General features: G+C 44.6%; 1 protein-coding gene across 1 annotated transcript; it reads left to right on the top strand.

Annotated features, from left to right (window-relative positions):
- Positions 1-220: 220 nt before the first annotated feature.
- On the top strand, positions 221-11822 carry SERPINB8 (serpin family B member 8). The gene is made up of 7 exons (XM_069467885.1): positions 221-244; positions 3679-3856; positions 4653-4790; positions 6511-6628; positions 8374-8516; positions 9617-9769; positions 11326-11822. Exons 2-7 carry the CDS (start codon positions 3689-3691, stop codon positions 11728-11730), a joined length of 1125 nt encoding a protein of 374 aa, XP_069323986.1. The 5' UTR covers positions 221-244; positions 3679-3688; the 3' UTR covers positions 11731-11822.
- The last annotated feature ends 2980 nt before the right edge of the window (positions 11823-14802 follow it).

Below are 14802 nucleotides of genomic sequence, written 5' to 3'. Positions count from 1 at the left end.
GCGTCACCTCCAAGCCATCTGCAGAAGCCACCCGCCTCTGGCCAGCGCAAAAGGATGCCATGCGAGGCTCAGGCTCCTCCCAGGGTCCGGCACTGGGTATTCGGAGACAACATTGCACCGGCCAGTGCAATCAGACTGTTCTGAGTCACTTGCCCGGAAGCCTTGCCCTTGATCAATGCGGATGTCAAGCATCCACGAAACAGGAATAGTAGCAGCGGCGGCAGCAGCAGCAGGAATCTCCCAGGTACCGGGAGGGGGAGGCACGGGGGTCCTCGGTTCCCACCCGGATACCACTTCCCTGGAGCTTCGGGGGAGCGCGGGAGAGAGGAACGGGAGGGAGGAAGGCAGGGGCAGGAGCCAGAGGCAGGAAAGAGAGAACTAGGAGAAAGACGGCGGGTAACCGGGAAGGCGAGCCGAAGGGGCTGTAGGGGTCTCCGCGGCACCAGCCGCGTCAGGAGCCCCGAGCTCGGCGCTGCCCGGGCCCTGCGTGAGTCTGCGGAGGGCCGCAGGCCGGGGGAAGCAGCGCGGCACGGAGACCCGCCGGGGACCAGGAGCGGGGCCGGGGAGGCCGTGTCCGTGCTCTGCCCGCGAGGCGCCTACACCACTGCCCTGGGGTTTGCCAACGGGGTGGGCGTGGCAGGGACACCAGCCTGCAGTTTTGAAGCCCGAGATGCGGGCGAACTTTGGGGAGGGCGAGTGGGAGGAGCCGCGGGTGCGGAAGGAAGGCGGGGGCGCGACCCGCGCGCGGCCTTCTGGGATTGCTGCGAGCCGCGGGCGGCTTCCGGGGAGGTGCCGGGTGGCTTCTGCCTCCCGCACACAAGCCATCCCTCTGCGATACAGCTCATTGGTCCTGCGCTCTCTCTCAATCTCTCTCCCCCTCTTTCCCTCCTTTCTTTTCATCTTTCAGTGTGTTCCATATTTCTTCTTCATTGGCTGCCTCCCCTCAACTTGGGGAAAAAAACAAAACTGCTTCTCCACCTACTTCCTCCCTCACGGCGCAGCCACTCTAGTCTCCTTAGTTACTCGAATCAATCCCTCACTTCAGGAGCTGCGCAGTCCTCTAGCTGCTGCCCTCTGCTGGGCGGAGGTTGCCCCAGGCCCAGCCTGCCTCACCGAGTGCTGCTGTCCCGTCCTCCGGCCGCAGCCTCCCTGCTTGGGCTGGGCGTGGAGGAGGCTCCCTTCCCTCGGCCCCCTGGGCGGGGCAGACCCGCCCTCCCAGTTCTCCCAGCATGTCCCTGATCACTGGGTCGCAGTCTCTTTGGTTCTTCCTTTTACTATCTCCAAATACTGGAAATTCCCCAGAATTAGATGAATTTTTCTCTACATTGTACGTTCTGAGTAATTTCATCCATTCAGATAGAAGCTCCCGGAATCGGGATGCTGATGACTCCCAGTCTCTGGCTCTAGAACCTCTACTCATCTCAAGTTCCTGCCTATATTTACAAACATATCTGGGCTTTGCTACAGGTTCAGCTGGTATGGTGTGTTCCACACATCTCAAGTGGAATGTATCACCTTCCCCATTCCAAGCTGGCTCCTCATGGAAGATGCTTATGGTTCATGGCCCACCCTAAGTATGAATTTAGCTAGGAGCCTCAGGATGCTCCTTGACCCCTCCTGCGCTGTGTCCCTCTGTGAGCAGTCACTCTGCCTGGCAGTTCCATCTCCCACTACTCTACTGCAGGTGTTTCCTCTGCATTCATTAGTCACTGGCCCATGGTTAGTGGTCCACCAGCCAGTTCCCCAGTCTTTTTCCACACCAAATGGTGAGCATGCCGTCTTTCTAAAACCACAACATACTCATGTAAGACATTTGTTTAAAAACCATGCATGGCCTTCCAGACTATGAGCTCAAGTTCAAACTCCTAAACCTGGCATAAGGGGCCCATCCTGTCTCACTACTGCGTCTGCTCATAGGAAACCATGCCCTCCACTCCCCTGGGCCCCAAGCAAACCATGCTCTTCCTGGCACATTCTTTGCACCTGCCAATTCCTCAGCCAAAAATTTACGTCTTGAAATGATAGCCCAGGTTTCTATAAGGTTTAATAGAAATAAACAAGTAATTAATGGTAATAGTTAATATTAAGCTGGCATAACTTTTTACCACTTGAAGCAAGGTGTCTGCCTATGTTGGGCTCCTCCCTCCCTCCCACAGAGACTGGTTAGTAGATGCAACAACCGATGATTACATTTCAAAGGGATGGCTCCCAGGCCCTTGAGAAACGCTTGTCCTGGAATGTAGAACTGGCAAGAAGTCTTTAAAAAGATTTACATCTCAAAGGGACAGATAAAGAATTTACAATTACAAGTTTTCTAAACTAAATGCTTTAAGAAAAAGGAAAACAGGGCAGGAAGAAGCCTGTTGAAGTTTGTTTATTTAGTCAAGTTTCGCTTGATTACAATTTAGTCATTCTAAGGCTCTTGGCCAGGGTGGATCCAAAATCAATGCACCCAATTCAAAGTATTTACCAGATGACAAGATTTAGGCTTCATATTTTCTATCCATGCCCATGTGCTTTCTTTCCAGGTCCCCAACCCACTTTCAGCAACACTTATGGAATATGGGGTATCTTTTTGAAGTCACCCTGAAAAGTAATATTTTTCTTTGTCTTCCCAGTAGCCCATATTTTAGGTCAGACTATCCCAAATAAACCCTCCAAATTTGGTGAAATCCATCTAACTGTTTCTCAGGACATGATGACAGAAATGGTTTTTATTTATAAAGAATTATTTATAATTCTTAGAACATTCTTTATAAATTACGTTAGAGACACCAAACTGAAAGAGAACTAGCAGCAACAGCAACGGGGGCGGGGGAGGGTGTTGTATAATGATCAACAATCTGGGCTCTGAAATTGAACTGTGGTTCCAGTCGTTGGTGACTATCTGAGGGATCTGGAATGAACTTAGCCAGTAAACCTCACTCACTCTTCTCATTCCTAAAGTGGGGCAATAACTGCACTGACCTCAACGTGTTGTTGGGGTTAAATGAGATGATACATGGAAAGTGCTGAGAATGGTGCCTGGCACCAAGGTATGTTGGCCACGGTTACACTAAGGTAGGGGGTACACAGCTGTCAAAGGGTGATTGCACCACTATTGCTAAGAGTGGTACTGCCATGGGCCCTGGGATTGGCTGTTTTGCAAATAAACCAGTGCTTTAGTTTCCTATTGGTGCTGTAATACTGTACCCAAATTTAGTGTCTGAAAGCAACAGGAGTTTATCATCATACAGTTCCGGAGGTGGTAAGTCCAAAACGGTACAGCAGAGCTGTGTTTTATTCTGGAGGCTCATAGGAGAAAAATCTATGTCCTTCCCTTTTCCAGATTCTAGAGGTGGCCTCATTCCTTGGTCAGTGTCCCCACATCATTCTGATCTTTGCTTCCATTGTCACGTCTCCTTCTCTGACTCGGACCCTCCTGCCTCCCTCTAAAAAGGACCCTTGTGATTCCATTAAGCCCACAAGGATATGCCAGGATAATCTCCATATCTCAAGATTTCCAACTGCATTTGCGAAGTCCCCATTGCCAAGTAAGATAATAGCCACAGATTTCAGGGATTAGGAGTGGAAGTTTTGTGGGTTGCAGTCATTCTTCCTTCCACACTCGGTGTCTGCTGACTGCATGACTATGGGAGGGCTCGGCTGATGTGCTTCTGTGTTGTGCCTTTGATCCAGACTTTCCCTGATGGATGATATCTGTGAAGCAAATGGCACTTTTGCCATCAACTTATTTAAAATGTTGGGGGAAGAGGACAACTGTCGAAACATATTCTTCTCTCCTCTGAGCATAACCTCTGCCCTGGCCATGGTCTTGTTGGGAGCAGAAGGAAACACCGCAGCCCAGATGTCCCAGGTATGTGTGCCTGATGCAAAGGAAGAACACGGCATGTTCCTTTTGTGCTTCCATGGAGCAGGTTTTTCCATCCTTTCACTCCAGCTGGTGAAAGCCTGTGTGGCTGGCAGGCGGGAGGAGGGGCACCTCGGTGATGGAGAATGGGCAGACATGGGTAGAAAGGTGAATTGTGTAGGACATTTCATCTCCTCTAACGTTGATGGGAGAAATCAAGTCATAAAGTTATTTTCTGTAGGTAAAATCATCAATACATTCTGGCAAAATCACAACTTTGATAAGTAAGGCAAACTATAAATCATAATCTGGTGTGGAGAACGTCTGTAAAATTGCAGATGGGACATTTTTATTTCTGCTCTCTTTTGCATTCCCTGGGTCATGTTAGATTCATCCCAGCTACCTCCTTTTTTCTGGTCTGCTCCCTCCTGAGTTACTGCACACGGCCTTGCTGGCCTGGATAAATCTGCTAGATCAGTGGTTCTCACCAGGGGTGAGGATTTTGCCTCACTGGAAACACCTGAGGAGAGCTGAAGAGTTTTACTTCTCATACCTGAGGTGCTACTGACATCTAGTGGACAGAGACCAGAAATGCTGCAAAACATCCTCCAATGCACGACAAAGTATCCATCCCCAAATGTCAACAGCACTCAGATTGAGAAACCCCGCTCTAGACAATTAAACCAAACTCCTTTTAAGATAGTATCCTGTGCGATTTTTAGTACAGAGATTTGTTTGGAGATAGTCCTTTGGGGGAGTGTTAATGGCAATGTTAAAAGCTGGAGTTGTTTTCTATTCCCAGGCACTTTGTTTGAATGAAGACGAAGATGTTCACCAAGGTTTCCAGTCGCTTCTCGCTGAAATTAACAAAACTGGCTCTCAGTACTCGCTTAGAATTGCCAACAGACTCTTTGGAGAAAAAACGTGTGATTTTCTTCCAGTAAGTAGTACTCACATGCTGATGTAAAAGAAATTGAAAATAAGGTAAAAACTATAGAAGAGCAGAGCATACAGTATAACAATTTCAAAGTTCCCTAGTTCAGTCACAGCTTGCCATAAAGCAATGAGGTCCAAAAAATTTTGCCACGTAATATGCTGTCTTGAAATTAATGAAATGATATCAGCAAGCTTAGCCATCTTAGTGACTGAGAGTTTGGAGGATTCTGATGTAAGATATTCCTGTCCTAGCCACTGTTGGGAGCTGCCCCATGAAAGTTGCCTGTTCTGGGCTTACCTACCTGTGGAGATGATCCTGGATCTCAGAAGTCTCCTGGGTAGATCAATGTTCATTTCTGAACACCAGCCTGATCTTTGACTGTTCAGGGACACAGGGAACCAACCACCACTGTTTTCCGTAGCTTAGCTCCTCCTTCCTTCTACATCCTCTTTCTTTGGTAGAAATTAAAAAATTAATTTCAAGACAGCATATTATGTGGCATAATTTTTTGGACTTCATTGCTTTATGGCAAGCTGTGACTAGACTAGGGAACTTTGAAATTGTATGCTGCAGTAAATAGAATCTACCCAGATTTAAAAACCTCAGCTTTATGAACAGATTTTCATTTTAGAAAGACTACTCTTCTGTCAGTAATGTGGATTTAGGGGACAGAAGAAAGGACCAGGCTGGACTTGGAAAGACTAATTAGAAGCGATTAATAATAATGTAGAAGATACAGCCAGAGTTTGAGCCCAAACAATGCCAATGGTGATTCAGAGGAGGAAGTAAATTTAGGTGACCTTGAGAACAGGGAATGGTCAGAGGATGGGAGCCAATTGCCAGGTACATTATGTCTGAAGCCAGGTTTTTGTGGGGTGAGTTATCTGGATTTTAATGTATTGGGTACAGTCCTTTTCTGATTAGACCCCAACTTACATTTCAAGGCTCATCCTCTGGCACTATGTTTTCCCAAATCTTCTCCCTGACACACAAATACACACACACACACACACACACACACGTGTACACATGCACATATGCAAAAACATGCACACAGTCTACACACACATATGCACAGCACTTACCTATGTGTACACATGCACACACTCATGTATGCATGCTCACACACTCACACATGTACTCACTGGCACACACACTATGATCCATGCCCATCACACTTCACCCTTGGAGGACCTTCTTTGCTCCATATCCTCCCAATCAACCATGGTGACTTAGATCTAAAATGCTGTGTCCCTCTTTGTCCACTTACAGATCTACACAGTTTCTTGACAATCTAGTTCCCCTATGGAGGCTCTCAATCATTCAAAAAATATGTTTCAGATACTGTGGTTGGTGGTGATACAAAAATCAGTAAAAGAGAGTTAGACTGCGTAGTGGGGGAAACAGAAAACCAAAGTCAATGAAGACTGTTTGAAAGGGGCATTCCTGGACTGTTTTGTGCATGGATGGTGACAGCCGTGACATCTTGTAAGTGTCTGCGTGTCTCCGTTGCCTTTCTCACCAGGCTCTGAGCCATCTCAAGCCAAGCACCTTGCAAAGTGTCAGGTGCGAGTAGGTGGCCCAGACATTTTTGTTAATTGCATGAATACATCTTAAAGAGCGGTGTGACCTGTGCAAGCATTTATGGTAAACATGTGTTAAGAGGGAAAAAAATTGTTTTCATAGTTGCGGGAACCTTTGGTTTAATGTTTTGTGTTTTCAGACCTTTAAGGAATCCTGTCAGAAGTTCTATCAGGCAGAGCTGGAGGAAGTGTCCTTTGCTAAAGATACTGAAGGATGTAGGAAACACATAAATGACTGGGTGACAGAAAGGACTGAAGGTAAGAGGTTTTCATTTCAGTGGACTTGGAATTACAATGGAATGAGGCTGGGATTGGCTGGGACTGGACCTCTACGGTGTGGCCACTGTGACCTGTTACCATGGCCTGCTTGTATGTGTTTCCTGGGTTTTCAGGTCAGCGATGCAAATGCAATCTGTTATTTATCTTGGGCTTACCAGATTATGAAGCAGTGATTTTTAAAAAATTCTTAAGCCTAATGTTAAAACCCTCCCCTCTGGACTGTTCTGGAAAATCTTTGAAAAATGTTTCCTCTTGGGAGCCTTGTTTGTCTTCTATCTTGGGGGTCCTCCCATGCTCTGAGGAAGGATGACATTCAATTAGGTTGCAGCTTAGATACAGCAGCATTTCCTGTCACCGTGACATCTGCCTGTGGTGATGCGAACAGCTCACTAGTTTGATCTGCAGCCCTCTCCCTCCTCTCTAACATGGCCATAGCTGCATTTGCTTTCACAGTGTGGCCCTCTGTGAATTTGCTCCAGTTTCCGGAGGTGCAGCTAACGTGGAGCCTGCAACATCCCCGTCCAGACCCTACTCTATCCCACCAGAAATAGTTCTGCCAATTTTTGACTTGAGTATGGGGGGGAAGGGGCATGCTTTTAAGCCCCCTAAGTACATAACAAATGATTTATATACTTCTAAAAATTGGAGAAATTAAGTCACTTGTTTCAAGTGCCAACCAAGCAGTCATTGTTTGATCTACTCGATCTTTATGGTACATGTGTTGGGCAGCAGCAATGCCCAACTGATTATACTGAAAGATGATTATAAAATGATTACCATGGGGAGGGAAGAGCCTTACATGGTTTCATACGTCATCTGTCCAGTGGCCTCTTACTCTCCAGTTGATCCAACACTAAGTCACCTGAGGAAGTTTCCGCACACTTTGCCCTTCTATACCTGTTACTTCTCCAGAGCTCTTCCTTCCTTCCTTTAGGCCGACCACCTGCACTTTTACCAAGAACATTAGAGCTGGCGAGACCTTGGAGATCACCTTGTTCCTCCTATCATTGGACAACTCAGCTTCTACTCCATTCCCCTAACTCCTCTCCCCCAGTCACTCCTTTCAGGTTGCCTTCCCCCTCCCAGCGAGAGATCTGTGCTCCCCCATCCTTTGGGAGCTGCTCCTTAACCAAATGAGATCTGAAGATTGGCATAGAGCAGTGATCTTCAACTGGGGGGTGAGGGGGGTACCCTCCAGTCGATGTTGACAATGGCTGAAGATATTTTTGTCTGTCACAATTGAAGGAAGTGCTTCTGGTTAAGCATCCTGTAATGCACAGGTGACAGCCCCCATAACAAAGAATTATCTGGCTTAACATGCCAGTAGCTGTGTGGTTAAGATGCTATAGGGCTAAGGTTGAGAGTCCTGTAGTGAGAATCAAGACTCGTGGGTTATTTTCTTAGCTCAGCCACTTGCCACCTGTGTGAACTTGGCAAAAAGTCAGGCAAATGCTCTGATCCTGAATTTCTACATCCACAAATTGAAGGCAAAATGATACTTGCCCTACGTACTTCAAGATTGTTGTTTAAGGGCAAAAGGTACCCTGTGTGTGACCACATTGCTAAACACCATCACCCCAATTTACCAGGTGGCCAGAAAGATGGGACCCCAACCTGACTCTTAACCAAGGCTTGGCTTTATATATCAAGGGGATTTTTGCACAATAGTGCTTATTGGCGCCCCCCCCCCCAATGGCAATAAACTTCTCTCATGTTCTTTACAGGTAAGATTTCAGAGGTGCTGGCTCCTGGGACAGTTCATTCACTGACTAAGTTGGTCCTCGTGAACGCCATCTATTTCAAGGGAAAGTGGAATGAGCAGTTTGACAGAAAGTATACAAGGGGAATGCTCTTTAAAACCAAAAAGGTAGGGAAATATTTTTCATATACTGCTACTTTCTTAAAGTAATATGATGGGAAAGATTATGAGTGGAAAAAATAAATAATTTATTTCACACTATCTTGATTCTTAATCTATTCCTGAATGAATGTAATGCTGTTTGAATATGTTTAATTGGAGTGAAAAGCAGAGAAATGAAAATAATTTTTGTATTGATAGTTTTGTTTTTTCATCTTTGGTCAGATATATCTTTCATCTCTGGTCCTATGATTTGGATTGGAGGAAAATTTCCTCTAAGCCTTGGGATTATATTTGTGTTATGCCTTCATGGTTTTTATTTACTTAGATACCTTTTTGCAGTGTTAGTGGAAACTATGCCTATTTATTGCCTTAAAATTCAAGGCTATACAATGCTGAACACAAGAAAAAAATGTTAGCAGATGTTAAGACTAACTTTAAAAACACTTCTCTGCATTTTGTTTTGAAAATGATAATGGTTGAAGGCCAACAGTTGTTAGCCTGGGATTTCACTTTCATCAACCTGATAATAACATATTGCATGAAGACATGAGAGTTAAAAATATATTTGACTCAAGCTTTAAAAACAGCTGAACTTGCACATATTGTCAAGGTCCCTTCCCCAGGAAAACTAAGGCCATAAAACCAATTATAAAACTGGGAAACTTTTCAGAATAAAAACATAACTCCCTTTGGCTGAACATCTTTTCTATCTAAACAGATCCTTCAGCCCAAGGGCCTGGTTGTTAGTTAATTAATGTTCCTCTTACTCTGGATAACTACTTTTTAATTATAAGGCCATGAGAATGCTTCTCTATGAATCTTCTCAAAAAACCAAATATAGCTTCTTCCAAAAACAATGTAGAGATTTATGTTCTTTTACATTGGCCAAGCTATTCTCTCTCACCTGGTGATATTTGATCTGCTGGAACAATTGCGTGTTCTATTCAATACTACAACGTACTAATGAAGATTTTATATCTATCAGCTTACATGTGCAGAAATAATTAATATATGTGCCTAGGGGTTCTGTGAGTTAGATGTATCTTAGTTTTGGTAAACTGTGCTCATTTTTTGGTACTCTAATTTTAATTTCATGTTTGTATTAGGAGAAAAAGACAGTGCAGATGATGTTTAAGCAAGCGAAATTTAAAATGGGGTACGTGGAGGAGGTGCACACCCAGGTCCTGGAGCTGCCGTACACAGAGGAGGAGCTGAGCATGGTCATTCTGCTCCCAGACGAAGACACCGATCTTGCCGTGGTGAGCCCTGGGTGATGAATCTGAGTGTCTATAAAGTCCAGCTGAGCTCATTTCTTTTGCGCTCATCTACCAGATGGCATTTGAGGAGTTTCCAATTTGGAGTTATTGCAAGTAGTTCTGGGTGAACACTGCTGCGAATCTTTTGGTGAACATATGTATGCATTTCTATTGAGTGCCTATCTAGGAGTGGACAAGATTTGATGAAACTAAGAGAGATTTCCAAAAATGTGAGAACAATGTTCTTTATTCTGAATGGAGGGGCTAGTTGAGGGCCCAATAATTATTGAACAAAAGTCCTAAAAGAAAAGCAGTAATTGATCAGGGAAGTGCTTCTCAAACATTAATGTGGGTATAAGATCCTGGGGATCTTGTTAAAATGCAGCTCTTGAATGAGTGGAGTGTGGCCTGAGACTTTGCATTTCTATCAAGATTCCAGGCGATGCAGTTGCTGTTGGTCCGTGGACCACATTCTGAATAGCAAGGGTCCAAAGTGCAGATGGGAAATTTACCTTAGACGTGAGGAGAGAGAAGTCTTACTGTGACAGAAAAGGAACAGAGTCCAGGAAGGGACAAAATAAACTTGCAAGGTAGGAGATGCAGATCCAATAGTGTGCTAGTAAGCACCTCTCTGGGAGGTGGGGGAAGCCTTCATTTATAAAGTTTTCTTCTTCCCCTGGTGTAAATACTCCCACCATGGCTGACTTTAAGCTGCCAAGGGTTTGACAGTTGATAGGAGCCAGCCCCAGCACACCAATGCACAGGATGTTGAGGGTGGGGCTGCCTGATTTCCCTGGTTTCTCTATGGAATCAGAAAGCTTTTGGTATAAATTGAGGATGACATGTGTCATTTCCACTTATGAAAAAAAAATAGGAAAGTCTAGAAACAGAGCCAAAGTCAAAACAACCGTCACTGGGGAGGAGCGCTCCTCTGGACTCCAGTCGGCAAAGGGAAGGGGAGATGCAAGTGGAAGTCCTCTCTCCTTTGTCTGCTTCTTCCTTATGGATAAAGAGAATAGGTGATGGGTCTTGGAAGATTTGAAGCTAACTCCAGGACAGGCAGAAGTCAAACAAGGATTCCAGAAGCAACAGTCTCTTTGAATTCCCCATTTCTGCTCTCCTTTCCCCTCTCACACCTCTTATCACATTCAGGTGACACCTGGTCCTCCCCTATTCAACCCTGAGTAGCCCCTGGTTCAACTCAGAATCAGACTTCCCAGCCATGCTCTTTGTCTTTCTTTTGTGAAGCAATCTCGTCCACTCACAGTAATGCATACTGCATGAATATTAATATAATCAGTTTGGTGCAGATTGTTTTTATTAAAAATTTCTACCCATCTCAGGTATTTTCAGCTCTTCTACTCATATACATAAGACAGGGAAAAGACAAGAATTTTGGGGAACATCTTGGTGTGTTCATAACAAACAAAATATCTGTGGGTTTTCTTGGACCAGAACTCACCATGTAGTTGCTTATCATGGGGGTGGGTGTGTAATAAGTGGGCGGGTAGGTGCCAGGCTATTGTCACCTAGATTTGAAGATCTGGCTCTTATTCCAGGTGGAACAAACACTTACATATGAGAAGTTCAGAGCCTGGACAAATCCAGAAAAGATGACGAGGAGTAAAGTTCAAGTTTTCCTTCCCAGACTAAAGCTGGAGGAGAGTTATGACTTGGAGTCTTTCCTTAGAAGTTTAGGAATGACTGACGCTTTTGAAGAAGCCAAGGCTGACTTTTCTGGAATGTCAACTAAGAAGAACGTGCCAGTGTCCAAGGTCGCCCACAAGTGCTTTGTGGAGGTTAATGAGGAAGGCACAGAGGCGGCCGCGGCCACCGCAGTGGTCAGAAATTCCCGGTGCATCAGACCAGAGCCAAGATTTTGTGCAGACCACCCTTTCCTTTTCTTCATCAGGCATCACAAAACCAACAGCATCTTGTTCTGTGGCAGATTCTGTTCTCCGTAGAGAGGTGTGATTGCTGTACACGTCCTTCTTTCTATTCTGCCTACCTTGCCTTAATTAAAATCTTATGGGACTGAATTGGTGGGGTGGCTTGAATGCCAAAATAAAGTGTGTGCACCTGGGTAGTTTGTGAATGTTTTTGCTGAAGATTCTAGAGCCACTGAGAATAACTGAGGCTTCAGATGCGTGAAGGTCAGGGCTGAGAAGGCGGTGCTAGTTTTGGAGTGTTTGGGGTGCCTCTCATTGCCTCTGCGCTCACCCAAAGTCTGTGCCCATTGTCCTTGGGCATCATTAGGAGCATCCCAAGGCTTCACCAGCCAGCCCTTGATGTGCTCTTCCATCCTGCAGTGATCTCCAAGCTCTGCCCAGCACCACTGACAGGCTCACCAGGGGACGTGAGTTTCCGGGCCCCACTGCACACAAAGCCAGAGGTAAACCCTACAGAGTGGACGCTGTGGCCACGCCATGTCTCACACACAGCTGAGATGTGTCTCTTTTTCCATTAGCATCACACAGACAGCTTGACACGTCCCTTATCTCATATAGTCTCTCATGAAAACAGCTCCTTCAGATCTTCTTTCCACAACCCACAGATACAACTTCAGCAGCTCTGAAGTGAGCTTCAGGACTGAGCTAAGAGGGAAATTTCTGAAACGTGCCATGTTGTCCTCCCCATCCCCCTTCCCTCTGAAACACACACAGAAGGCCAAAGGAATCTTCGTACAAAACAACTCTTGGAAACAAAGACCCCTCCAGTTAATCATATATATTTAGACATGGCTCGTGCATATGCCTTGCTTAAGAGAAGACCTCCCTGTGTTATAGTTTTCTGACAACACAAGAGAAAATTTGCATTGTGGCAGCAATTTGACAACTATAGAAAAGTATGCAAAAAAAAAAATTTGTCACCCACAATTCTAGCACTTAGGAATTATTGCTGTTAACAGTGACATGCATCCTTCTCTATGCATACAAATATAAATTTATGAGCATTTAGTACAAGTTAATTGTATACTTCTGTAGCTTGTTTCTACCCTTACTTCCTTACTATAAACCTTCCTCAGGATCTTTCCAGGTTATCAATTTGAATGTGTATAGTATTCCTATAGGGCTGGATTTCTATAATTGAATCTACTTTGAGACAGTTTGGGTAATTACAATTATTTATATCATATACTGTTTTGAATATTCTAAATATTTGCTCACATTGCTAATATTTTTAAGTAAATATTCCTAAAAATAGTACTAGATAACAATTCAGCACATTTTGAGACTTCTTGCAAATTGGTCTCCAGGAGGTTGCATTGATTTACATGCCCACTTACGTCACCATGTACACCACCCTCACTGCTGCCTGCCTTATTTCTGTTATGAGTTGAACTGAACAGTGATTACTCTTGACTCTACTTTTGACTTACAGTTCACAGTTATATGAACTGTGCATATTACAGCTTTTATTTGAATTTATTCTTAAAATTTTAAGAATTTAAAACTTAAAATTAAAAACTAGAGTTTATTCTCTGGTAGGCCACATTCATTTCAGGGACCACGTTTGCTAAAGCAGGTTTGGCCAAAAATTAATCCACAGAACTGAAAAGTGTACATCTGTGAATGTTGGTCTCATTTCACCTCTAATTTTTAAAAATTCACACTTTTATTGAGGTATAACTGATGAAGAATAACCTTCACATGTACAATGAATGTGTAACATGTACAATTTGATAAGTTCTGACACATGTATGCCCATGAAACAAACCATCACCACATTCAAGATAATGAACATATTTATCATACCCCTAATTTCTTCTTGTATCTCTGTAATTCCTCCTTCTTATTCCTCCCTGCCCCATCTCAATCACTGATCTGCTCAGGGAACTATTGATCTGTCACTATAGATTAATTTGCATTTTCTAGAATTATACATATATCATCTACTCTTTTTGATATGATACCTATCACTCAATATAATTATTTGAGATTCATCCACATTGTATATGTATCAATAGTTTATCCATTTTTATTGGCAAATAATATTTCATTGTGTAGATGTACCATAAATTGTTTATCCATTCACCTTTTGATGAACATTTAGGTTGTTACCAAGATTTTGGCTATTGCAAATAAAGTTGTTATGAACATTTATATGTTTATCTTTGTATGAACATATTTCTTCATTTCTCAGTGGAATAGCTGGTTCATAGGGAAGTTGTATGTTTACCTTTTTAGAATCTGCCAAATTGCTTTCCAAAGCGGTTGTATCATTTAACATTCCCAATAGAATTTATGAGAGTTTCAGTTGTTCTGCATCCTCATCAATGCTTGGTACTTCTACTTGGTACTTTTCACTTCTAGGCCTTTCCCTGTCCCTCCCCTTGGCTCCTGGGTCCATAAAATGGCAGGAGCCTTTTGTTTGGGGCTCCCTAGGCAGTGAGACAGCCCCCTACCTGTCCTTCCTTTGCCCGGTGCTGTTCCATGGGGGTAAATAATGGCACCATGCGCTCGGTAGCCTCTTGCTTCTACCGTCACAGTAAGGGAGTAAAGGCTTGACTGTTGCTTTCAGTGTGGCCAGTGTGACAGCCGAATGTGCTCCAGGCACTCTGTCTCTTTCTCTTTCTTCCTCTTTATCTCTCTGTCAAATCCATAAGGGAACAGGGTGATCAATTAAGCACAACGGCCTTTTTGGAAAAGCAAAAAGCCAGAAGCCCTTCAGGGCACTCATGGCGGTGCTAATATTTCATTTATTTGCAAGAGTCTGACAGTGCTGCAGGCGCTGTCTCTGGGACGTGCTAATGGATTGTTTACATAAACTTTTCAGTCCTGAATGGGGACCACTGGTCTTCCTCTTTAGCCCGGGACTGTCCAGCCAAGCTCACCCCAGGCGTCACGTGAGAGACCCGGACAGAGGGCTGTCAGAAGGCGGGAGGCAGCCCCGGCCACCGCCGCAGTCCTACAGCGACGCGGAGAGCTGAGCTGCACCGGGGGCTATTGCTAGTGCTCAGCGGCCCCTGGCAGGGATGCACGACTCGGGCACAGCGAGTTTCTGACAACCCTGGGACTTGTGCTTCCGGTGGAAGG

The sequence above is a fragment of the Eulemur rufifrons genome, chromosome 5, assembly GCF_041146395.1.
Source record: "Eulemur rufifrons isolate Redbay chromosome 5, OSU_ERuf_1, whole genome shotgun sequence".
Taxonomy (NCBI): Eukaryota; Metazoa; Chordata; class Mammalia; order Primates; family Lemuridae; genus Eulemur; species Eulemur rufifrons.
This window is presented reverse-complemented; position numbering and strand designations above follow the sequence as displayed.

Bases quoted from the DNA above. Each gene is read 5' to 3' on its own strand.
- SERPINB8 (XM_069467885.1), top strand. From the start codon at position 3,689: ATGGATGATATCTGTGAAGCAAATGGCACTTTTGCCATCAACTTATTT. The intron at 3,857-4,652 runs GTATGTGTGCCT...TTCTATTCCCAG, and splicing joins CCGCAGCCCAGATGTCCCAG to GCACTTTGTTTGAATGAAGA. The intron at 9,770-11,325 runs GTGAGCCCTGGG...CTCTTATTCCAG, and splicing joins AAGACACCGATCTTGCCGTG to GTGGAACAAACACTTACATA.